The sequence below is a fragment of the Balearica regulorum genome, chromosome 11 (genome assembly GCF_011004875.1).
Source record: "Balearica regulorum gibbericeps isolate bBalReg1 chromosome 11, bBalReg1.pri, whole genome shotgun sequence".
NCBI classification, from domain to species: Eukaryota; Metazoa; Chordata; class Aves; order Gruiformes; family Gruidae; genus Balearica; species Balearica regulorum.
The window spans coordinates 8,498,233-8,524,851 of NC_046194.1; the positions used below are offsets into that span (position 1 = coordinate 8,498,233).

The following is a 26,619-nucleotide window of genomic DNA, read 5'->3' on the forward strand; positions in this document are numbered from 1 at the left end:
TAAATTAATACCATAAGCACTGCTGAGCTTGTTAAGATTTGAGAAGAGAGGAATAGTTGATTACTTGTGGTTTACCCAGTGAGATTTTTCTTGAGTGGTATGGATAATCAGAATAAAAATACATGTAACTTAATCTATTGTAGCCTAAATTTATTGTTTTATCTTCGTTTTCACTGAAATACTAAAATATCCTGTCTTTTGTAGTATCAGCGGTAGAGAATGTCTATTTGCTTTTGCCAGAGCTAGGCTTCACTGTTGCTAGGATTTCCACTAGTGCATTGAATCGGTGCTGTGAAGGTTGTTCAAAACAGTATATTAAAACGCTATACGTACATTTTCCTTTCCAAGATCTAGATGATCTTTTGGGAAACCTGCCACAAGACCTGGGACAAAAACGAAGTGCCTTTTTCAATAAATCTAGCTGCAGGCATAATTCCCGTTACCTGCATGGCCAAGCCCAATTTGGTAGGAAGTTGTCTAATAAAATAACATCTTCAGTCTGTCTGATCAGTTGTTTCTTCCTGTGTAAGTGACACTGTCTGGCTTTGTCTTGCCTGGAGCACAGTTCCTGGTTACTTCTTTACCAAGCATATATATACACAATTGGCGTGAAAAGAAGGCTGGATGGATAACTACTAGTGAAGCTTCATTGCTCAAGCAAGTAGTCAGGAACATGCGCAGATTTGTCTGGTCCCTAGGTAATAGTTATAAAATGTAACTTAAGAACACGAGTTCATACCAATACCTATGGAAGTACGCCTCGGCAGAGTCTTGGTGTCAGAGTCCAACAACAGAAGCTGGTGAGCACTGTCTGGAGAAAATTATTTGGGATCCAGAAGCATCTGTCAGTCAGACAACTGATGAATTGACCTCTTCATCAGAGCTGCTTGCTGGAAGAAAGAAAGAATTTACTTTTGAATTTGGATCCTTAAAAGCCTTTGGGTTTTACAGAGTGGTTTGAGTAGAGGTGGGCTTCAAAACTTGTCCGGGAAGCTGCAAGACAAGTAAACTTCCTTTGCCGGGTTTCTGGTAGCATGGGGGTGCTGCAGTAAAAGCATCTTCAGCATTCAGTTGTTGTCTGATGCGGTGGTGTTTGTACAAATGACTCGTATGTGTTCCATCTGCAGAGCAAAGGTGGCCCAGTGACTGGAGCATTGAACTGGTGTTCACTAGGTCTGGCTTCAGTTTCTTGTTGTCAACCTCCTAATAACATTGAAGAAGGTCTTTAAGGTTTTTCTGTGCTTCATCTTTTTTCTCCACACAAAGTAGTAGTTACACTGCTTTGCAGAGTGCCACGGTGCTGATGCAAAGAACTGCACAGAAATTGGGATTTCGCATAGATCCCAGTGGTGAGATAGAACATTCCAAGTCAGGCTGAGAAGTTAGTGTAATTGTAATGGCTATGAGCCTTAATTTCATTTTCTTCTTGTTCATGGAAATGTAATAGTACAAAGTAGGGATAATTTCACGCTGATTCATAAAGATGTATGCTATGTATTACGTGCTTAACGTTTTGAAGATTACTTCCAGTTGTAAGTGGTTTATAAAAAAGGTTTTATTCTAATTTAAAACTCAAAATTCTTGAGATTTCTCCACAGACATTCAAGACAGACATCCTCCTTGCTGTAAAGGAAACACAAAAAAATCTCAAAATCATATGCATATACAGCATATTTTTGGGAGTTTCTTATACAGAAAGTTCCATTCTTTACATATTTCTTCATGTGTTAAAATTACAAAAATAAATTTGGATTCCATGCCTCAATTCAGATGGAAGTATTAAATAATGACTTGCAAGGATCACAACTCTAATGGCGAGAGCCCAGAGATGCTGTGGCTTGTACTATCCCTAACTGTGCACAGCCTTAAAATGTGACTGGAATTAAGGACTGCTGCTTCTTTATACACTTGTGTTTTTCCAAAAGAAAACAGATAGGAATATTTAAAGTACTGATATGCTATTATTAATTTTCAGTTCTTTAAAAGTGGGTTACTATGAGATAAATGGAAGAAATAGTCTGAGTTAGTCATAATCATAGGGGTATCAAATGCTGCTGTCTGTCTCTCAACTTGATTAAATAATTGGAGATGCTTGCAGTCCTTTGGTGAAAGGATAGCCTGACAGATAAAATTCTGAGCATGCAATTTTATTGACTTCTGTGAACTTATCAGATGACTTGCGATATTTTAAAAGCAAACTGATGACTTCAAATTCCTGGTCTGCCACAAATAAATTAGCGCCATTTAGCTTCCAATAACACAGCTTACAACCAGGTAATTCTTAATTGATGATATGCTTTTGATGTGTTTGCATATGCCTGTCCTGTAATTAAAGTGGTTCTAGATGCTGATGATTAACTTGTTTGGAGCATGGGATTGAGGGGAGAAAAATCAAATGTTGCTCGATGTGTTTCCGTTTGAAAGAGAAGCCCCAGCTGCCCTGCATAATGCCTCAGCCATCCGCCCTGTATACCTCTGGTGTTCACAGCGTATGTAAATGGACACGGCGTTTGCTTTAAAGGAAGGCCGGCCTAGTTGCTTGACACTTCTTTTCTTCTAAATTATTGTTATTTTCCAGTCAGTTTGGAACTTCTGCTTTCTAGGTGAAGGATCCACAGCAGAAGGTGCCTTTGAAGAAAATAGTTACCACTAGCTGTGCTCAGAATACCTCTGTCTTTCCTCATAGTGGTTTTTGCCATCGTAATTCACAGGGAACTTTTAAAATACTGTTTCATGAGTATTTAACTGGCTGCTGATAGGACACTCTCTGCTGTTTCAGTGCACTGACCTGAATCTTGGAAGGGAGCAGAGATACTGTAGTGGCCCATGAATCGCCTTCTCTCGGCAAGTGTTTTGGAGCTTCCAAGTGTTCAAATTCCTTTCCCAAGTCTGGGAGGGATTAGCTACGAGAATATAGAAATCCTGTAGAGATCCTTATGCTTAAAGAACATAAATTTGTTCTATTAAATTGAAAGTTTATCCTCTGCTTAGTTTTGCCAAGAGAATTTCTTAAAGGAACATAATTTTGCAGTGCTGTGTAGGTCAATGATATATAAGTTGTGTTCTGGACATTCAAAACCGATGACAGTTGTCTCCAGACCAGATCAGCAAGTGTTACCTTACTCACTTTCACCTTTCTCTGAAAGACTTTCTGCCAATATGTAATGAATTAAGCAAAAACATTGTGTCTTTATTGGTCTCTTTTGCCCTTCTCTCCTTGGGTTTTTTTACGCTTACCCATTCTGTAAGCTTTGGGGCAGGGACTAATTTGTGATTACTTTCCTGAGGTCTTATGTTACTAGTTGTAGTGGAATGCCTCAGCTTTCTTTTTTTTTTAGGTTAAGCATACAGTTTTGAGAAAACTTGCATTTTAATTCCCTTTAAGTTTTGCACCACTGTGTTCTGCTTTAGAGAGTGGGTTTGCTGCATTGAACACGCTGTGGACCTGTCAGTGTCTTACAGCACTCACTGTTCTGGTGCACGGCTGTGTTGAGTGATTTGATTTGAGTCTGGAGGCTTGTTTCTTGGGGGTAAATGCCAACACAGTCCCTCTTCTTCTGAAGCAGACACAGTATTCGAATGAGCTGTAAAGTTAACATAAGAAATTCATCAAGTGTAAAAGGCAAAAGTAGTAGTTTTCACTGCTGTCATAGAAAGGAGCTATTATCCTTCCATCTAAAGAAAGCTCAAAATGCTGCTTTCACAGGGTTTGTCTCAAGTTAGTTGTGACTTGTAGTGCTAGGCTGTGTTCTTTGCTGGCATTGTGTGGGCTGGGTATATTAAACAATAGCCAGCCTGCAAACAAGAGGACAAAAACATTTACAAGAACATGCTTTGAGCAAGCAAAAGAAAGCAGACTGCTCAGGAAAGGGGGAAGTAACAGATAGAAATTAGCTGATTTCCAGTGTTAGGGATAGTGCAATATAAAAGAAATAAATAATATAATGGGGAAAACAGATGTGAAAGAGAAGAGAGCAGAAGTTTGTCTTGAAGTTACTTTTTGCAGTGGCTGGGCAGGAGCGTGAACAGAAATTAATTTAAGGCAGCCTCCGGAGTTGGAGGAGTAAAGCAGAGCTATCTCATTTGTGTCTGTCTAGGTTTTGCTGACTCTTGAGCTAGAACTACAGTGGGAACTAAACTGCTCTGCGCAGGTTAGAAGTGGGACTGCTCTGACATCTGTTAAGCCAGTCCAGCGTGAGGGGCGTTTTTTTTCTCTAATGTACTCCAGGAGCCTGAGGCATTGGAAAGTGTTAGTAAAGAAAGAAAATGATCTGTACAGCAGAGTGGGTACTAGTAATCTTCCACTGTGTGTCTAAAACTCCACCACTTTACCTTTTTTGTCCTATAGCTGTAAAACCTGTGTCTAATTCTGTCAGGTTTGGACCATTTAGTCTGTATACGCCTATATATAAGCATTTAAGTTACATCATGTAACTACTGTATTTCACAGTGAATCCACTTGAAATGATGTAAGGACATATTTATTATATAAACTGCTTTCATTTGAGTCCAGTGTATTTGGATATTTTGGAATTTCCACTATGCAGAAACAGGTAAATACTGATTTCTGTTACACTTGGGAAGGATCACTAGGGACTTTTAGTCATAGTTTATTGCATCAGCATTGCAATCAGTGTCTAATATATCTCTAAAAGAAACCACTCAAGGTAGGTGAAAGCAATTTCTGTTTGTTTTGCAGTTGGTGAGACGAGTTTGTAGTTGCCAACCCACAGAAACTTTGCACAGAAATAGTCTCTTTACATCTAAAATGCAGCCTTAATGTAGTCTAGTGGAGAATTTTAGAGAGTACAAATACCTTAGTGCCTTGCTCTTTCACTGAGAAACATAATGAGTGTTCCAGCCTTTCCAAACCTCTGGCTTCCCTGTGGCTGGCTCTGTCTTATTAAGACTGTGCTGCTAGTCAGCAAAGAAACAGCAGCAATGCGTGGCCATTTGCTAAGGAGCACAGTTGGGACAATAAAGCTTGTATCTCCTTTATGCAGGAAGCATCAGCCCTGGAGACAGGTCATTGTGCAGATAAGCTTGGTAAGCACAATGCAATAAACAGATTAATAACTAATGCCAGGTAGAGCGGGGTAATGATCTGACTTGCATTAAACCTTGCAGAGAATTGGCAATATGTGAATTGGAGAAGTGCCCCCTTCGGAGGGCCTTTTTGTACAAATCATGTTCTCATACCAAAAGAGATGGTAAAAGATTGTGTTCTTTAAAAAAAAAAAAAAAAAGTGACAAGTGGATCATGTAGAATGCAAAGCCTTTTCATGTTCCTTTGGGAAGGCGAGGAAGAACCAGGGGGGAAGAAGATAGTGGCAAAGGGGAAAGTGAAGGCAGCAGAAAGCCAGCAGTGAGTGAGAGTAGAGCATCTGCTGTGCTTCAGTTTACTTTCTTTTAGGTGGTAATAACTTACCTTACTAGTAAACAACCCAAATTGTGAAGCCGAGTGTCTTTTCCAGAGAACAGGGAGGATTTACCTTGTCAGCCCTTTATACACAGTACAGGCAGTGCTTTTTACCAACCTTATGATGGCTTCTGCAAGAGTTGGTGACATCTCTTCTTCTTCAAGCATTGTGCTGGCAGTTGCTTTTCCCATTAAGAAGAGAGAAGCATAATTCTTGGCTGAGCAGTGTGAGCAAGGTTAAAATAAGAGAATATAAGAAACAGCAGGAATCAGTGAGGCCTCCATAGGAGATACATTCACAGTACATATTGTTAGCGTTTGGGCTAAGGATGGTACTCACCTGATGTGGCTGTCAGACAATGGTGTAGCATCTCTGACTGTTGCAAGTTTTTGGAGGTGGCTGCCAGTTCTTTTAAGGACAAATTTTGATTCCTTGATCTGTGCTTGTATTACATTCAAGTTTGATTTAGATTGTGTGCTTCCCCTAGAGAAAAGTGTACAGAGATCAACTCACAAATTATCTAGCAACCTTCCTGGTGCCTCTCTGAGCGTGCCCTAGGCTGAACAAATACGGTAACATGTCCTTGAGAATGCTTCAGCCCTATCTTTGTAGGTTTCCTTACAAGAAATAAGTAGTGTTTTGTTAGTGATGTGAATTTATTAATTTTTTTTATGTTTCCAGCTCGTAATCTGAGTATGGATTTTTATGGATAAGTAAAAACTTAGATTATTGCAAATACGTCTCAGAACCAGGACAAATACTTGAGGAGCTGCTAATTCATATACTACAAAAGAATGCGGCAAGCATTTTTCCAGTGGGATCAATACTTGTGATGAATTGAAGAAATCATCGTAAACTGACTTGAACACTGGGAAGAAAACCAAATTGTTGAATTAGCTGCAGAAATGAACTTAAGGGGAGGAAAGCACACGAAGGTAATAAAATAGGTATCTCATGCAGGGAATAAATACAGAATGAAAGTTATGTAAATAGAACCTGGAATATGGATAAGACAACAGGAAGCTCTTTGGGCCTGCTGAAGCTGAGAGACAGTGCGCACTGCTTTCTGGAGATCTGTGTGCTTCCCATCTGGTGACTGCCCAGACAAAACAGGAGAACCATCTGCCTTCCAGCTGGTCCGTTAGAAGGTGCCTACTGGGAGGCTCACGTGTTTGGTTGTGGAGCCTGTCAGTCCTTGCAGCCCAAAGATGGGATGTGAGGATCGATGAGGAAAGACAGAAAGAAGGGAGGAAGCAGGGAAAAGAGAAATGCATACAGAGAGGGCTTTTCTGTTCATTAGAAACTTCTGTGTTGTCCGCCTGTTTGCGTGAGGATGATGTCCTTTAAACAAGGAGTAATGGTGTAAAACCAATACCTGATTTTCAAAGCATCTAACATGTGATCTTGCATCCATTTGTCTTAACCTGTGTTAATTAATGAGTGGCAATCAGCTTAAAAGACAGTGTGCAGAAATCTCAATGACTGTCTTGAATGCTGACTTCCCCTGGCTTTCCTGAAAGCATATATAAAAATTATTAAAAGAAAAAGGATCTTAACAGTGTTACTGAAAAGAATTACTATCTGCTAGACAAACAGTAGCTGCCTATAGAGGAGCAAGACAAAGATGGCATCTTGCAGATTTGGCACAGTTTGCTATAAAACCAGAGATATTTGGTGGGACGTTCAAATTTCTTTTGTTTTATGCATTGCTTGTTACCTGCTTTAAACTTATATGAAAACAGTTCATAACAATGTTTAAAATTCAGGAGACCTCCTAACTTTTGTTTCAAAGGCTTAGACTGGCATTTTTTTGTTTAGTTCCTTTGCATAGTGAATCATTAAATCATAAGAACCAGAAGGTTTTCTGTGAAAGTTGACACTGTCCACTCTTTTCTGGTTCGGCATGGGAAGGGCAGCGTCTGGCTGGTTCAAAAACAGCAGGAGAGACGATGGGATGGAAGCTCTGAACCTGGCGGGTAAAGGGAAGGCGCTGGTTCAGTCCCTAATGAGGTTTACTAAGAACAGCAACTGTGTGGGTCCTTTGACAGTCTTGGCAAGGGCCAAGGGTATTAACTCAGTGCAAGGATTGAAATAGAAATAAAGTTTTATTTTTAGCACCGGTCTCTTCAGGGCATATCAGAAACCTGATCAGCAAAGGGAAGTGCCGTCGTGCTTGGCGCAAGGGAGGCGCCACCATACCTGCGCAGTGAGCTTGATCGTGAGCTGGAAGGTGAAAAGGGAGGGTCTGCTTTATCTGGCACGTTGCCTCCTGTAGCGGCCGGCTCCTGGTTGCTCCCGTTGGTTTGGTTTATCCATGGTACGCTTGGCCAGACACATAGTGCTAAATGGTGATGAGGGTGCAGAAGGAAAACTGCTTCCCAAATCACCTAACCATTTTATGTTTCAAATAGCCCTATTTTATTATGTGTGAATGCAAATACTGTTATTGGCCACAAGTGTGGCCTGTACTTTTATCAATTTTAGCTAGAGTATTTAAAGGTAGACTACTGTAAAATAAGCACACACGTTGTGCTGATCACAAATTGTAGTTGTGAAAGCCTTTCCTGACTAGTGTGGGAGGGGAAGCTCAGGATAGAGATGAGATTTAATTTGCTTCTCAGAGAACTTTTCTTCTCCAGGAAGTTTGCTGAATATGTCCGTGAAGGCACCCCCCAGTAATGCAGCATGTGACACAGGTTATAGTGAAACGGTTGTTAACTGGGTTCCTGTTCTGGGTATCCCGATTAATTACAGAAGTATTAGGCTTATTTTACAGAGATAGTAAGATTTTGTGGAAAATTCTTTTCAGTGAAGCTTCGCTCCATAGCAGACTGCTACATTCATTGTTGAAAACTAGGCTAAAAAAGAATATTTAAATGTATTAAAAATTAAGGTTTCTTTTATCATATTAAAGCAAAATAAAATCTGTAGTTTTTTTAAAGGTTGCAGAGTACAACAGTATGCAATTCATTTTCTCTTACTGTAGCAGAATTTGGATTTTGAAAATCACAGTTTCTTATTGTAAATTTACCATAAAATTAACAAAGGCTGTAAAACCTGTCTGTTGACCTGAGACTTGGTGAAGTTAAGCTCGCACATCTTGGGGATACATCCAATGTGATGGCTTTTCCTCTTTTACTAATCTTTTGTTCAAATCCCCAGTCACTTTTAATTCTAACTTCTGTTAGTTGAATGGATTGCCTCTGTGTAACATGAAGGTGCACTCCTGGTGCCTTTAAATCTGCTACTCTCAAATTTGTAAGCACATTGTTTCTATGCAAATAATGAAGCATTGAAGCAGTGAACATAAAGATTTTCACTGACATACAAAAAATCCATGACATATAAAATCCTTTGGCTAAGTATTTCTAGACTTTTTTCACCTCTGTGTCCTTTGCAAGTTGTACTGTTTCCATAACCCACTTTCCTGTTCTGTTGAACCTCAAGTAATTTTTTGCAACTTTAATTAATTAAGATGAACTAATTGCTTTGCAGATATGACACATTTTTTATAATAGATGCCTTCTAATCATGAACATTATTCAAATGTTTGTTTATTATTTTAGATGAATAAATACATAATCCCCTACATCCATTATGACTGGTTTGTTCAGCAAGATTTCTAATTATAAAATACTTCTGCAATTAAAATAAGATTAAAATTGTACCTGTTTAAATTGCAGCATGCTTCTTATTATAACTTTGTTACAGAAATTTGGATGTTTAAAGCTTCTGAGCATTGAGGCAAAATTCCAGTGTTGCTGTTATCTAAACCTGCTGGTGCTAGGTGTAGGGTGAATTTGTTCTGTTGGGCTCATTTCCCAGCTGGACTGGGCTGAATTGGTTCACGCTGCCTGTATGCCTCCTGTCCTCTCCTCCCTTGCTGGTGGAGACTGAAGACAAGACACAACTGGGTTTCTGTATTTGTCTTAATTTTAAATCGTATTTGAAGCCGTTAGGGTCTTTCAGCCTTTGTGATCTACAAAGGTGTCATTGGATGTAAATGCCCTGACTGTACATTTTTGCTCTCAGAAAAAAGTGCAGTAGGCTGTTTTTCCTTAGACTGTTTCCACATCTAGTTGTGTTGAGACTATATAATTTTGTTGTACTCTGCTTTACAAATTTTTGAGCTAGAATCCCATCTGCATGACGTGCAACAGTGTACAAAATCAGCTTTTTGACTGACACTTGGTCTGCATAGTGAAGTTACAGTGAGCTCTTTTTTAACTGTTCTCTTCACCAATTGGTAATCTTACCGTGTCGCAGTATATCTGGTCTCTGACTTGTTTGAAAAGAGCCTCAGAGATGTATGGGATGGAACTGAGGAAGACTTTTGTTTGGTGCTGCAATGAAAAATTAATTCAAGACATGGCAACAGCTGCGGGTGACAATTTAGAGTTGCTGAATAAGTATTGTAATCTGCATTTATCACTGACATCACATGGGATTAAACACTTTGAGGTGATTGTTCTTGGGCACAGCCTTAGGGAGGGTTATTACCATGACACAACTAGTTGTCATGGCAATGCATGGAGAAGAGGGAGACTCTTCCTTCCTCCTTTGCATTCTGCACTACTCAGTTAAAGGGAAGCCTGAGATCATTGGCAAAGCTGTCGTCTTATTTTAAACGTAACACCAAATTCTACTATTCGTCCTTCACATTATGTTTGAAATCACGGCACATCATGCATTACTTTTGTGGATCACCTTTTCTGTTTAAAAGAGGCATCAACTTCTGCTTTCTCATGTTTGGTTTATTGTGTGGTGTGTTCTCTTGCTACCCCCGTAGTTGGACTTTTCTGTAAGAGCCAAGTTGATGTCCCTGTATCTGTCAGCCGAGGTGAGAACAAGGTGTCACTGCTGTAAGGACACTCCTGTTCCAAGCTATGCAGGAAAATGGGGTAATGCTGTCTTACAGGTCACCCTGTCTGCTTTCCCTGTAATGCTTCACCTTCCCATCCTAAAAGGTGATTAGTTAAATGCGAAAGTTGATACCAAAATAAAATCTATGGAAAGCGATACAGTAAATTAGTCTTCCTGACGACTTAATGGATTTCATTATTTAGCAAAATTAATATTGCTAGCGTTTCCTTTCTATATGATTAACTGGGAGTCGTAGCCCTGCAGTTCACTGTACTCACCTTGGCGAAACTCGAATAAGGTAAATGGGTCTCTGCACAAGTGCTCAAATTACTGTTTTGGAGTCTAATTTATAATTAAAATTTATTTTTGAAGATCCAGTTTTAGAAGTACATTGTAAGCATCCATTAATGGTTTACTTTATGCAGCTAATCCACTTTCTGTTTCATGTCATGAAATAATGAAAGGTCTTCATAAACCTTTCCCTGCTTGGGTCTCGTCAGAATATGATTCTACGAGTGCTAATTGACTACTGCATCTGTGTGTTCAGCCTGCAAACAGAGGTGCAGTAGGAAGGAGTTTTTATTATTAAGTGTAAGTCAGACTCATAACTTTGGTAAATACTGGTTTTGTTCTTAGAAAAGTTATTAAATAAGCTTTGGGGTTTTTTTGGAAACTACAGTCCTTTGCTACACATTTTATAATGCCAGGTTTTGTAACCGTTGTTTTCGGAAAGAAAAGCTATGCCAGGTCTGAAGTCTCATTTGACAAGTTTTTTCTTCTTAGAAGAAGAGCAATCCCAAGTTAGTTGTTTAATGTAAGGATCTGCAACCTCAGATAGATTTATTTTTTTTTTAATGTTTATTTTAGATATTTATTTCATGAGTTTTGGTTGTAGAGCTTTTCTTAACATGGAATGATTCTTTCTCACAGTTGCTGCAGCCCAAGCCATAGCAGAAGAAAGAAGAAGCCAAAGCGGCATTAGTCCTATTGCAGTCCAGACCTCAATAAATATAAAAACAGCAACTAAACCAGGTATAATTATTGGTCATTGTTCTTAATGAAGTAATGGGTTCACAAGGGAGAGTTAGTAGGGAATGAATAAAACATCTTTTAAAAAAGAAGTTTGATCAGAGCATAAAGCACCTGGTAGATGGTTTGTAGATTCATTGAAGGTCTGGTTTTGATGACAGACTTTTGCTCTTGATTCACTCAGAGTTCAGTTGCTGAAGTTGCCTATCTTTTCAGTGGGGCATAACAACAAAGATAAATGATTTTTTTTTGTGTGCTCTGGTGAGGTTACCAGCTCACTTCTTGCTGAAATTCAAGTTTTTATACCTGCAAAGATTTAAGGAGTCTTGGTTCTACTTAGCCTGCAAACACATTGTCCTATGGCACTTAGAATTTGTCATGACGGGTGAACTATCTGTTCTCTGATTAAGTTTACCTAGATTCCTGTAATTCTTGATCATAGGAATTAATATGTACAAGAATGAAAATCAGAGCTGAATTTGGAATAAGGGTATATTGTTACACATGTCTGACTTCTGCTCAGGGTTTCTTCTGACAGTATGCATTGGGCCTTTTAATATTCTGTCTGCTTTCTGCTGCACCTATTAAAAATAGTGGATTGGTTGTTGTGAGGGAATGGAAAGGGGAAAAGGAGGGTATTCAGATTCTTATAAATTTTTCAGATGACATTTTTAATCTCTATATAGTGTGTGCAGTGCTTTGTCCTATGTGTATTTCTCAGGAGGTTCCATTATTCTTTTGATAGTAAAGACTTTTGACTTTTTTATTTAAATTTGAATGTTCAAAATAACTGACAATTATGTGTCTTCAATTTTTCTTTTGACAGTGATAGATGGTTCCACACTAAGAACAGAAGAAAGACAAAGACTGGCCAGGGAGCGTAGAGAAGAACGGGAAAAGCAACATGGTATTTTGGTGTTTCATTTAAAATATAATTTCCTAAAATGTTTGTGATAAAGAATAACTTACTCTCTTACTCCGTGTTCAGTCACTTTTTTCAGCTTGCAGACCTTGTCTCTTGTCCCCAGCTCTTGGTCTTGCATCAGTGACCACCTGTGAACCTGAAAGGAGAAGTATTAGATTTGAGAGGAGAACACTCCAGAGATTTTTAGCTTCTTGAAGCTGTATGTCACTTCTCACCTTCCGTTTCTTAGTGACCACCAAGCAAATTTAGCCAATTTCTTATTGTAAACCTTAACAACAACACTTCTGAAAGTAAAACTTTTAGCTTAGAACTGCTTCCTGTAGCCCTGAAGACTGAGGTTTGGGGAATGCTGATTCAGAGAAAACAAAAAAAGATTTAGCTAGTTGAATGGCTCGATTGCCTTGAACACTGCTTCCCTTGTTTCCTAGCACACTGAAATGATTCCTGAATTGAAGTGTCAGCAGTATTTGCTTTATCTTAGCAAAGAATCAGAGACCTAGAGAAGAGCATAAAACTCTTGCCCAGCTTTATGCTGTTTGTGATGTGAATCAGTGCACGTATGTGCTGCAAGAGACGAAAGGCTTGCAGTACTTGCAGTATGCCCTGAAGTCCTGGTTCTTGGTCTCCCAGCTTGCAAGGAGTGGTGTGTCTCTGGCCAGTATGTTTGTTTCTTAACATAAAAACAAAGGCACACAGCGACGGGAATCATCGTGCTATCTTAATGTGGAGAGAGGATAGGACTAGGATGCATATATGTTCAGAAGTATTTTGGAGGCCTTGTATGTTGATACTGCCTGTGCATTGTTGGTGTAATTATCTGGTCTCTCAGTTCATTTCATCTGTCTAGCCACAGAAAATATTTCTGCTGTGTATTCAACCACTAGCTTTTTGTCACAGGACTTGAAGCTTCCTGTTAAACTGCACACAGCTGTTCCTAGGTGGAGGCAGCGGAGAATAGTGACATAACTATTTTGAATTCGGATGCAGTAACTCTGGGCTTTTCCCATCTTGTCACTCGGTGCTTTAAATCTTCTCATTATATCTTGTTCTAAAAAAAAAATTAAAATCACAACATAGAAAATGCCACCTTTTGATACTCAGCTTACTACTTACTTATTAAGACTTCACTGTTACGATGGCAAGAGAGGTATATGTTTAACATAGGGTATGTGCATATCCTGACATTCCTGTCTAGACAGTAAAGTCTAATGGCAGGAAAGGTTCTAATTTCTGGGGACAGAATTAAAGATGACTCTGTCATCATGTGCAGTGTCATCCCGCGCTGCAGGCTAATCTTGCTGTATGTTTGTCGTGGTTTAATCCCAGCTGGCAACTGAGCACCACCCAGCCGCTCGCTCACCCCCTGCCCTGCCCCGGTGGGGTGAGGGAGAGAATCAGAAGGGTAAAAGGGAGAAAACTCAGGGGTTGCGATAAGAACAGTTTAATAATTGAAATAAAATAAAGCATAATATAATAAATTGTAATTAAAAGGAAAATAACAAAAAGAGGAATAAAACCCAAGAAAAACAAGCAATGCAAATGAAAAACAATTGCTCACCACCTGCTGACCGATGCCCAGGCAGTCCCTGAGCAGCAGCCGCCCCCCTTTACTGCCCCCAGTTTATATGCTGAGCATGACATCATATGGTATGGAATATCCCTTTGGCCAGTTAGGGTCAGCTGTGCTGGCTGTGTGCCTCCCAGCTTCTTGTGCACCCCCAGCCTCCTTGCTGTCAGGGCAGTATTAGAAGCTGAAAAGTCCTTGACTTAGCGTAAACACTGCTCAGCAGCAATCAAAACATTAGTGTGTTATCAACATCATTCTCATCCTAAATCCAAAGCACAGCACTGTACCAGCCACTAGGAAGAAAATTAACTCTATCCCAGCTGAAACCAGGACACTGTTTTAGCTTTAAGTGATGATAATTTTGCTTGGTAGTCTCTTGCCTGTAAGTTGTGTTGTAGTATCAATGAATAGTTAAGTTTGATTTTAACTTTTTCTTAAAAATTTACAGCTGCCAAAGAGACACAAATCCTTGAAAAGGAGAGAAAAGCAAAACTCCAGTATGAAAAACAGTTAGAAGAAAGGCAGCGAAAGCTAAAAGAACAGAAGCAGAAGGAGGAACAACGGAGGGCAGCAGTAGAAGAAAAGAGAAAACAAAAAATAGAGGAGGAAAAGGTACTACGTGTCAAAGTTCTATAGTTTTAAAGAAACTCCTACATTGTTTTCCTACGTTACCGTGCTCTGGAGTGGAGTAAAATAAAAAGTTACAGAAACGGTGAATGTATTAGAACATAAAAATATTTTCCACATCTGTACAGTGGGGTATATAGACACATGTCCTCCTTCCCCATCCTAGCTTTAGCTATACCCAAGCCACTCAGGATTTCAGGAGCTGTGGATGCTGTTTGGCCACTGGTTATTTTTCACATGAGCAATAACCCCACCCCATATTCCTAGATTTCTAGATTCCTTTTGGTGCACTTTGTAGATTCTGTTTGTAAATGAGCGTGGGTGAGAGGTCTTAGACTTTTCTTAATTCTGTGTCTTGCTTCTTGGGAGCCCCACTGTGGCCCAGGAGGCTCACGTTCTTTCAGTTCTTCGAAGTTACAGTTTGTTACGATATGTTGAGCAGTTGATAATGTTATCTGTGTAGTTACCATTTGCTGCTTTGAACTGTATTTTGACTGTTCTTACTTGTCTCTTTGCCTTTGCTTTGACTGCACGTGGACCAGCAGAGCAGTAGTTGAGTTGCAGAACTTGTTGCAAATTGATAGAAGCCAAAAGTAGAAATACATGAAGTTATGCCATGCCTTTTGAAGAGTAGGTCTGCTAGTGCGTATTAAATGTGATGCAAGTTCTGAAAAGGCATGACGCGCGTGTGCTTTCATAAGGTAGTTGTGAGAACTTGCTGTGGATCATTGATGAAGAGCCTGCAGGCCTAGCTGGCTGTTCCCTTGGAGTACAGCCATTGTTACATTGTTCAAGTAATACATCTTTTTTTTTTTGACTGGCACTGTTCTACACTGATGTCTGGTTATCTGTAATTGGCTTCTGGGTGTGTTCAGATTGATATTCCATTTGAACTTCATGGAATAGTTTACATTGCTGGAGAACAAGCAGAAATGTTTGGGTGGGCCTTGACTGCAGTCCAGTGCAGTATCATGTCTTTAAACAACTACTTTACGCAAAAAGCATCCCTAGTGCTTCAAGAGGTTTTATGCCTAAGTACATTTATTCATATAATTTTGAGGATGGTGGATATGTTTTAAGTGGCCAGCAAGGTGAATAATCAAGGAAGACAAGGACTAGCCAATGAGTGATTGGTGTTAACCTTGTCTTTTACTTGTTCCCTGGAGGAAGATCACAGAATCACAGAATGGCAGGGGTTGGAAGGGGCCTCTGGAGATCATCCAGTCCAATCCTGCTGCTAAAGCAGGATCACCTGGAGCAGGTTGCACAGGACTGTGTCCAGGCAGATTTTAAATATCTCCAGAGAAGGAGATTCCACAACCTCCCTGGCCAGCCTGTTCCAGAGCTTTGTCACCCTCAAAGTGAGGACATTTTTCCTCATATTGAGATGGAACTTCCTGTGTTCCAGTTTGTGCCCATTGCCCCTTGTCCTGCCACTGGGCACCACTGAAGAGAGTCTGGCCTGATCCTCTTGACACCTGCCCTTTAGATATTTGTAAGTATTGATGAAATCCCCTCTCAGTCTTCTCTTCTCCAGGCTAAACAGACCCAGCTCTCTCAGCCTTTCCTCATAAGAGAGATGATACAGTCCCCTAATCATCTTCAGAGTTTGTACATGGAGAGTTATACATGAAGAATCTGGCAGGTGGGAAAACAGCATGCGCTTGAGCTGTAAACCTTGCTTTCCACCAGAAAGTAAAAACAGATCTTGACTTTGGTACTCTGACATTAGAAAATAATCACTTTTAAAGAAGCTAAGCTATCTTAAGGCAGTATTTGCCAGCAAGATACCATATACAATTGTAAATTTAGTAGATAGAAGTGCATCAAAAAATACATAGTCTCCAACATTCTTGTTTGGTACTTCAGCCAAGTCTCATTCAGTTCATAATCTTCTTTAAATAAAGTAGAAGCAGCAGCACAATAGCAAATACTGTGGAAAAAGAAGTGGTTCTCTGCCGAGGAGAGTCCTGAAGATAGCTTGCCATGGCTAGGGTTGAGATACCTGTCCTCTCACAGTTACTCAATTATTCTCTACAGCTATGCAGCTTACTGTGTTGATATCTTGAGCTGATAATTGATTTTCTGTTGTTTGTAAAGTGAATCCTATGTCTTTAACTATAACTTTGAAGAATTATCGTACTGCAGATACCTCCATTGAAATATCATCTACAGATTACATAATGTCTGGGTACTTTGACACCTTAGGTAAACTCTAGTTCAGATTTAACAGGGGAAACTAAGCTTTATATTTCAAACAAAAACTTCTAATTTTATCTTTTGTCAGTGAGTGGAATCCTTCCTCCCTTCCTTCCAAGTTTATTGTGTCTATTATACACTGCAACTTTTTTAGTTTGTGTTGTGAAATTGTGTTGAAAGAAGGTGAAAGTCTTGTGTCCTCATGAGGGAGAAATGGTTGGATAATGAGTCCCCTTGGCATCTTACTGCAATGTATCAGCGGTAAATACTGCTTCAAAAGATCACTTGGGATAAAACTATTTCAGAAGAGAAAGAAATCTGTTGTCAACACATGTATGGAAACCTGACTGAGAAGAAACAGTCTAGGATGGTTACAGTTCATCTTTATGCACAAAAGCTAAAGTTCCCACATTAGCAGTTACTAGTCAGAAGAGAAAGCTTCTTTCAGTCCTCTTTGTCTTGTCAGCAGTGGTTGTTGCTGAGGTCTGGAGTTGGTTAGTCGTTTTTTGCAGATTTGCCTTCATGTCTTGCTATTTCTGGTTTCATCATATCTCTATTAATGCCAGTATCTGTTAAGATTTGGGTCAGTGTTTGTGTAGTTCTCTGAAAATACAAATAACCTTATGCATGGTATTTTATAAAGGAGAATTTTTAGAAATAACTTCAGAATATAAATAGTTTAAAGGGTAAACAATTATTTTTGCTCGGTTTGGGGTTCACCCCTATTTGGAAAATAAGTAGCGCTGTTTACTGAATAGGAAATCTGGTGGCTATTTTAAGTAAAGAGTAGAATAGATTATCTGTGCTTTAGCTCAACCTAATCATGTTTGCAGTGCATTGAACCATTAATTGTCTTTAACATTCTTTGGATGATAGTTTTTGTAACAAAAGCTTGTTGTCAGGCAGTATAGGTAAAACACACTTTAAATCATGCTGGGGGAAAAAAATATATTGTCTTCTGTCATAGCTGTGCTTTATAGTTACATAACTTCATAGGGGTGTTGTTTGATGATAGGAGCGAAACGAAGCACTTATGCATCGTACCTTGGAACGGAATCAGCGTCTGGAAACACGACAGAAGAGATGGTCATGGGGAGGGTCTGTAACTCCAGATTCAGAGAGCAAAACCGGTAAGTGGCACCTTTCCTAGCATGGCTAAAATCACAGAATATTATGTGTGAGCACTGGCAGGTGCAGCACTGTTCACAGGGACCTGGGCATCCTTTCCTGTCTTGGATGTCCCAGCAGGATCTATGGGTAGCTCTTGGGAAAAGATTCCCATCTGTCCTTGCCCTGAAATGCTGCTCAGACTTAAAGCTATTTTTGACTTTGGGAAGAGCTAGAGAGAAGCCACATGGCAAATATACCACCTGGCAGCATTGCATTGCCAGCCCCCAACCGTCAGATAAGGGGAATTGTAATGTATAATTTTAAAATAATTCTGAGACCTTCAAATGCAGTGCATGTAATGGTGTGCTAAGACTAATGATAAACAGAAAAAAAGCCCCACAGTTGCACTGTAATATTACATCTAAAATGTTTTAAACACACCCTTAGAGTTATAGAATGCTAACTGATTCTTTGAAAGACCAGTAATGCGTAAGGAGATGCAGTGGGTAGTGTCCAAGCTCCTCAGATAATAGGTTCTGTTCTAGATTAGGTAATGCATTTTAACACTCTTTTTAATTTGAGCTCAGATGTTTTCCTATTTCACACAATTTCTGCTTGTAAACATTCTGAAATCAGACCAGCAAATCAGGATTGCAATGGAAGGGATTTTTTCACGCACTACCTAACTGGAAGACTCCACCAATAAATAAGTTATTGTCCAGGAATAAAATAAAAATTGCTTCAATGCAGCCTGTCTTTTGAATTGGTGGAATTGTACTGAGTGTGTTTTAGTAGTATCTTCTTTTATCAGCTTGAGCGTTGACTTTTCAGTGTTTATTTAGAACATGTTTGAAAGTGCTTTGATATAAATTATCTTTATGATACCCAGGTTCCCTATTTTTTTTGTTAACTTGCATTGTTTGCTATTTTACCTTGTGACTTAGCTTACAAACCTTCTTCTTCTACAGAACAACAGACTGCAGATGAAGGTGGAACTGGTGGTATTGATTTCTAAAATGTTCTTTTTCCATTGTTTCACACTCACTACTAACCTTTTAAACTTGAGGTTTTGTTTCTTTGAAACTGAGGAAAACCATCTTCTTGTAGAACTTTTCCTGGATCTTGGCCAGCTGTGCAACAAATGTGATCCCTAAGTAGAAAGCAGTTCCCTATGTTTTTAACTATCCCTCCCAGCTGATTAAACTACAGCTTAAGTCATGGAATCCTGAGGGAATTTTCAGGGAAAGGCTATGTGCGTTTGGGTTTTTAAAGATGACTGGATACAGCATGGGGGACGGAAAGAGAAATTCTTAGTAGCGTGTATTTGAATGTAAGTTCAGTAGTCTAAGCATTTTTTTTTTTTTTTTTAAGGGCAATTTTGAACCCTTTCATTGTTTCCTAATTTGCAAAAAGTACATGGTATGGTTAGGTTTGTTTTCTTTTTGCTTTGTTTTACCAGCAATTGAAGTAACATTCGCAAAATCAAATTATATTTTGCTGAAACTTTGTGAAAGGGAATGGGTCCTTTGTGCATTTTGATACTTTTATCCATGAAGGGTTGTGCAAAATCAGATCTGTCCAATTATCTAAACATAATTCTATATATTAAATGTTTTAATTGGAATTCTGGCACTTTCCAGTGCACAGCCAGCCATTCATAGACATGCTTTGGCTCACTGATACATTTGTCAAGGCTATATGTTTAATAAGCAAAATTATTTCTTGTAGCTAGTTTAAGATGATAGCTCTCAGCTGAGACCCAGCTAAATCTGAATTCTGAAAATCTGTGCATGCTCACAGCATTACTAATTCAATACAGCTGTCTCGTAATGCTGACAATATGAGACTTGAAAATGCAATGAAAGTCTGGCTGAGTGTGATTTAACTACTGTGGCTTATTCTGGCAACACACCAGAAGCATGTGTATTTTATTTAACTTCTCTCTTCCCTTTCTCTGCACAGTATGAATTCCTAATTTTCTCCAAAATTAGCCAGTTTGACTGGATTGTTTTACCTGTTTAACAAGTGTTCCTTGGATACATACATAAATCCAATTACTGTATTCCACATTACCAAATGTCATTTAACCTTGAAACTATGAAATCACATTCGCCTATAATGTTTAGGAAAGCACTATTATTTTTTTTTCTCCTCTATTCTTTTCTACCTTATCTAATTTTAAAGCTAAACTTTATAACAAACATAAAATAACGTCCTTTGCTCTCTCCTCGTTTATATGAGGAAAAAAATCTTGTCTGTCCTGGAGGAAGACTTGAACCACAGTTAAAAATAAAATGTCTTCCAATAAACATGCTCCTGATGTAAAAATAGGCATTTAAGCTGTACCTTATGAATCATAAAGTAACAACAGGAGGAGTAGATCGGTTCAGCTACTGTTGATCAATTAGAATAATCTGGCACCAATTTTGAAAAAAATGACTGTGGAGATAAACGGATAAGGCAGTGTTTGACTAAGACACTTGTGTATCCACGCTGTTTTAAATTTGTGTTCGTCTTTACGTTGAGGTTTCAAACATACAACTGTCTTACCTGGGCTGGATAATGTGGAATGATGATTGGATTCATGCTTCTCGTATTTATTCCCATTTCAGGATCATCCTTAGCTTTTTAACTTCCTGGAAGCTCCTTGCTTAATTGTTATTTAAAATCTACCCAGACCATGTAGGATGCCGAAGTCTAGACAGCTTTCTAAAAAAGTCTTTATTTGGTCCCTTTCACCTTATATTTGCATAATTGCTGGCAAGACAACAATTACATATGAGCTCTGCTACATTATGTGATTGTGGCCTAGTAGTGCACCTTCTCTAACAGCACGTTTAGAGCAAGTTTCAATACAATGTTATTTTTCTACCGTCGGTTTCTGTGGTGGATTTGGGATTAAAGGCTCCATTTCTTAAAATGAAAACCATTGGGGAAACAGATTTCAAATGGTCTTTACATTATTTTAGGACTAAAGGCTTTCTTTTCTGTTGTATTGCTGTGGGGAAAAAAAATCAGACACGTTCTTCCATGAACTGGCTGTGTCGACAGTAATATTTAGGAACATTGACTGGTAAAGCAGCATTTGTGGGTGATGAAGGTAGTGTGTGCTGGAAAGTAAACCCCGTGTAATTGAACATTTCACCAACCATCAGCCGTTCTGCATTGTGTACAGAATGTGATTCATTGAGACTACACCAAGTACCCTGCTGATGGCCTGAAATTTAAAAATTGATGAAAGCTCTGAGTCAAACGTTACAATAATGGCATTGCTGTCAGTACCAAGATGAAACATGCGGGGTGTGGGTCTGCCAAGTGAAATGCAAGGCTGTATGATAAAGCATCCTTGACAGTCCTTGTAAATGAGGGAGGTTTAGTTATGACTGCTGAGCAAAACTAGACGTTCAGGTGCATCTGTAGTGGAGACGTGCTATTAGAATAGAAATTGGGCTGCCAGAGTCTCTCCTTTCTAAATAAAGAGCTTCCTTGTCCTAGTAGAAATTCATAAGGAACCAAGAGACAGATAACCTTATTTTATTTAGCCTGATTTTATCCAGCCTCAGACAGGCAGTGCTCCAGCACCCTCTCTCAGTGAAACTCAGAAGCTAGGTTGAGAGCTGCTCTCTCTAATGATGATTTTCTTAAGATACTCTGTTTCCCAGCTCCTTACCCAATTGCAAGCCTTGCTGCGTGGCAGTCATATGCTTTATTTGGCTTTGCTGCTTCAGTTTGTTTTCCATTAAAAACAACACAGTCGTTTGGTGTTGTGTGGGACTATGCTACGTGTTTCTTCCATTTAGAATCCCTTAATGTAAGTAATTAACTTCCCCCCCAAAATACAAAAGAGTATAACTTACATATATAACCAGACTACCTTACTTGAGAATATCTTCTCTGTCTTTTAAAGCTTTTTTCCTAGTGAATTGTCCAAAGCTTTCAGGTTTGCAGAAGCTGTCTTATGGTTGAGGTAGGGAAAAAGTTGCAGCCGTCTAATCGTATATTTGCAAATGTATTGATCAAAAAAGCATTGCCTTCTTAAAATCTTAAGATTTTCTGGGAGGAAAGAAAACTCAACTATCTGTATGAAAAGCCTTCACCAATTGGATTTTTTCAGTCAAGGCATCAATTGGGTTATTAGCTCATGCCCTCACCACTGCTTTCTGTTTCCTTGTAAAATAGAAACTGATATTGGGGGTTTTTTTGTCTGAACAGTCATATATAGATTGTCATTTTTTCTTTTGAATCTTCTAGTAGAAGTTTCATCCCTTTTGTCTTTACTGAACTGCACAGCCCACCTCCAGAACTTGTAAACCTGCTGGAAAAGAATTGCTTTGCTCATTGTAGTTTTCCTCAAGGCAAGATTTAATTTTCTGCCTTCTGGGTCTTAGTGGGTGATAGACCAAATCTCAGATTTCGTGCAAGTGCTAATTTGAACCAAGAGAAATCTGTGTGGAGCACCTCCACGACGATTGAAGGCCTTTGACTTGCATGCTTGAGCTTCTGCAGGAGCCAGGCTTTCTTTTTAAGAGTAGACACTAGAGGGTAGTCTTTCCCTTTGAAAATGCCCAAATACATGAATAATGAGTTTCCTGATTTTCATGTATAAAACCTCTCAAGGCTGTTTTAGTTATCCCAGTACTCAGGCTTCATTCATAAAATGCTTTTTTGTTTTGTTCTGTGTTTTTTGTTATGTTGGGAAAGTATCCACTAAGCTCAGATCTTAATTTCTTACCTAGATTCAGTAGATTGCCCCTTTCTCCCTCTTACCCCATGGGGACCTTGCTCTTGTTCACGGTGACAAGAACTTTGCCTTTTCATAGCTTCAGCTCCAAAATCTGGTTTTGCGGGAGGCCCCTAGCTCAGGACGCCTGGGTTGGGTACATGCGTCAAAAGTATGATGCAGAGGCAGTCCATAGGAATGCTTGTGCCCTGGCTCTTGCTATAAGACACTGCTATAGCATGCTGGCCAAAGGGAAAAGATGCTGCTTCCTGGGTGAGTAGTGCTGCTTTTTCCTTTGGTACTTATGCACTAATGAGTTCACATTAATTATCTTTGCTGTCCAGTATGCCAGCAAAATTGATTACTTGTGTTTGATGTATACAATTTCTTGTGTTTATTATGCTAGTCTGCACTACTTTGTGTGCATTGCCGTTTTCTGCTTATTGAGTTTCCATAGCAACAGCCACATGCTTTTCCAAGGCTTTCACACTGTGGAATAGTGTTCATCCTGAAAGTACCTTATTTGAAATTAAAAACCAGGTATTTATCTGGCTTGTGGTAAACTTGAAATTAAGTGTGTATACGTGTGTGTGTGTGTGTATGTATACAAAAAAAAAATGCTTCTTGTGGCAGTTTTGTTCAGAAGAGATAGAAGACTGATAGGAAGCATGAATGTAAGGAATAGCTTTTTGAAAAAAATTGGAAATTTCTAAAATAGAGCAGTCCTTGGGAAGTAATTTGAAATAGGAATGCTTTCTTGCCTTTCCTCAGGACTTGCTTTTATCCCTCCAAAAGTATTTGTTTTGGTTTGGTTTTGTTAACTAGTGATTGAAAGCCTGTTTTGACATACCGGTGTGAAAGGAATGAAGAAAGAAATTACTGTTATTCACATTTCGTTGTTACTTTCTCTGTCTTGCCAGTCTGGTAGCAGCACACAACTTCAGTAGCTTTTGTCTTTACATGTTAGGAGCACAGGGTTTAAAAATCACCTGTTTGCATACATATGCCTAAAATTTTGGCATCGCTCCACTAAAACTAAATGCCTTTTCTGTGCAGGTTACAACTGGTGCTAATTGTATGAAGTCTGTTCAAAGGGGAAAAAAAAAAAAAAAGCTCTGTTTCTCATTAAGCAAAACTGGAAATAGCTTTCAGGATGTAACACTTCCAAAGTTAGCTCACAGCAGTGTGTGAAAAGTTCTTCCTCAGGTATGAAGATGAATTCTAAAGTAAGCACTTTTTTACACAGCCAGCAAGCGGTCCACCTCCACAGCAAACCTCAAACAGACAGAAACTGTCATGAATAAACGGTTGTCATCATCTGCAGCGCTTTTAAATGCTTCTGATCGAAGTAAGTGTTTGTGTGTCTGCTGGTAGCAGGTGTACTGCTTACCTGGTATTTGGGGAGGAGACAGGAGGTGGAATGATACTCCTCTTCCTCCCTTGCAGGGTAACTCACTTCATATTTTGATCTCAAATGCATTTCATGCAGTATTTTAATCCAGCTTGACTGTTCAGGGCTTTGACCCAGTTGATGTGATCTCTGTTAGAGGAGAAGAGTAACGGTAAAAATTGCTGGCTTTTTATTTTTTATTTCTGTAATTGTTTTACTAAAATCAGATCTTGGTGAATGATTGATTCACAAATCATTTCACATCATCTTTACGGGTTTGCATGTCTTAAATCACACCCTAAAATTTCAGCAAAATGGAAATAGCACAAAAATAAAGTTTGGCTTGTTCTGTTAGACAGCTTCAGTTGTTTGATTGCCTGTGGGAAGGAAAAAATCAACTTAGTTGTGACATCTCTCTGTTGTGCCAGTCCTGTACTCTATAGACACACACTTTCTTTTTAATATTAGAATTCTGCTTTAACCAAATAGAGAAGGATCCATGAAAAACTCCCCTTCTGGGAGTTTTTTGGGTGGGCCTGGAATTCTAGCATGATTGTAGTCATAGCGTGTGGCTCTGACACCATTTCCTAGCCCAATAAATTAGTGTAATCTTCATACTGATACTCAAATTATAAATTTCATAAACTGTTAGTGCACACCACTGCTTGCAAACATTCTGGGTTACTTACTGTGCCAATGACTCCTGAGGAACAGAAATGGCCTGGAAGCCAACTATTTCTTTAATTTTATTTTTTTAAGGGTTTCTGAATGTTTGCACTGTAGAGATTGTCTACCAATTTCTGTGGCTTCCAGTCTCATTTTGAATTGCATCTTTGGGGTGGATGAAGCTCCTGACTGCAGCATGTCACATTTAAAATGTGCACCATGCAACTAGTCTTAACAGGGATGTAGAGAATGAGATAGATCTCTGGTTTTCTCACTCTCTGGTAAACCTGTACACGTGAGACTCCTCTCTGCCTCCTCCCCTCTGCCCCATCCTGACACATTCTGTAAATCATGGCAATCTGCCTTCTCCAAATAAAAAAACCCAAATATTGAAACACAAGGAATTGTCCTAAGCTACTTGTTAAGAAAAATAAAAATTATTTGCATGAGCACATATCAACTTGTTTTAGCCTGAGATTTTCTTGTGGGGAATCTTCCCATTGTTTCATAAGAGCCTGCCTGTATTCCAAATGTTGATTTTTCCCAAAAATTATGAAAAGCATTAATAAGCTAAGAGCCGTTTTATATGCAAACAAGTTCAACTAGATCTATGCTGCATTGTTCTGTCGATCTGTAACCTTTGATCAAACAAGCTGTGCTAGAAGAATCCGTAACATGGACACAGCTAACAGTGATTTTGCTGGTTCATGTTGGAAGGTGATGCAGCAGGAAAACTTGTACACTGTATGCCTGGTAGGGGAATCAGTGAATATATCTATAGTGGCATAGCTGTAGGGGCTCTGAGTCATTGGAGACTGCTTGTGACTTAAAATTATATTTATATACAATGTGTCTGTAGGGTTCAGCTCTGAGGATGAGTCAGAAACAGGGCTGTAAAGTACAAATTAAGCCTCTAACAAAGGAAGTCACTAATTATCAACTAATTGGGATTGCTTTCAAACTTACTGTCATACCTTGAAATCCTTTGTGAATCCTTGTTCACTTGGGAGGAAAAATTATCAGGTGGCCTGAAATACAAGAAATTTGGACAGGACTCCAACTGATGCACACAGTCGGGATGCAGAGGTCGACTGACTGGTTTAGATTACCACAACAAGTCGGAGTGATTCTGTGCTCTTGATCTGGCACTCAAGAAGAAATGGCTGTTGGCTAAAAGATGGCTAAATTCAGATGACAGAAAATACAGTCGCAGAATTAACCAGATTGTTTCTGTTGTGCCTGGGAAGGTGGAGGTGCAGAATGTGAAAATGAGAGGAAGATGCTTGTCCCTGGATCAGTGAAGTATTTAATCATCTGTGTTCTGTGTTAATTCTCTTACTCATACAGAATGTGAGCAATGGCCTTTTTAAATTATTTGTTTATTTTAAAAGGCATACGAGGATGGCCTTGGCAGGTCAAACAAGAAGTCTGTTGAGACTGACATTCTGCTGCTATGATCAGTAACATACAGGAATATAAGAAATAATGCTTTTTATAGAGTAATTCTTCCCTGATCCAGTTTTCCTGCTTCTGAAGGATTCATCCTATAAAGTGACTTAATTACTCTTCTGTATCTTAGGGAAGTGGGGCAGGTGTTGGAGGGGACTTCTAGGCTTTTCAACGTAATTAATCCATGCGCTTTCACTTCCAGGTACCACAAAGAGAAGTGCCTCATTAAACAGACTGAATAACAAAGTTCCTCTACATTCTCAGCAGTCAGCACTCAAAGGTTCACAGGTGGAACAGAAAGGTGCTAGAAACCAGTTTGTTTTGAGAAGTGGGAGGCAGTAAATGGGATATTTGAAGTTGACTTTAAACCATGTCCCAGTTTCATTATAAATGTTTTTACTCAGGCTTTCGCTGCTGTGCATGTGGTCTATGCACTGTGGCATAAATATCATTATGCACATTGCAGTGCCAGATATTGGGTAACTGTGTCTGTAAACCAGCTTTATTCCTCTGAAAAGTGAAAGGGTGGGGGGAGAGTAGACAAATGGTAGCCCAAACCATTTAGCTCATGAGAAAATAGTGCTTCATAATGATAGATCGGTGGTTTTAGCAGATTGGCAAAAGCAAAGCATGGGAATGGCAATTTAGAAAATC

At 39.1% G+C, this 26,619-nt stretch overlaps 1 protein-coding gene and 1 long non-coding RNA gene across 2 annotated transcripts in view; one reads left to right on the forward strand and one right to left on the reverse strand.

Moving 5' to 3' along the window:
• Positions 1-26,619, forward strand: part of MAP7D3 (MAP7 domain containing 3) — a 45,009-nt gene that overhangs the window by 2,981 nt on the left and 15,409 nt on the right. The window contains exons 2-8 of the mRNA XM_075763142.1: positions 11,214-11,315; positions 12,139-12,219; positions 14,253-14,416; positions 17,646-17,760; positions 18,709-18,741; positions 23,707-23,808; positions 26,168-26,266. Coding sequence (XP_075619257.1) covers positions 11,214-11,315; positions 12,139-12,219; positions 14,253-14,416; positions 17,646-17,760; positions 18,709-18,741; positions 23,707-23,808; positions 26,168-26,266 — 696 coding nt within the window. The remainder of the gene's footprint in view (positions 1-11,213; positions 11,316-12,138; positions 12,220-14,252; positions 14,417-17,645; positions 17,761-18,708; positions 18,742-23,706; positions 23,809-26,167; positions 26,267-26,619) is intronic.
• LOC142603340 (uncharacterized) lies at positions 1,538-26,169 on the reverse strand. Its single transcript, XR_012837253.1, has 4 exons — positions 25,491-26,169; positions 23,851-24,227; positions 12,290-12,373; positions 1,538-6,288 (listed from the first exon to the last, which is right to left on the reverse strand). It is a non-coding gene; the product is annotated as an uncharacterized LOC142603340 (long non-coding RNA).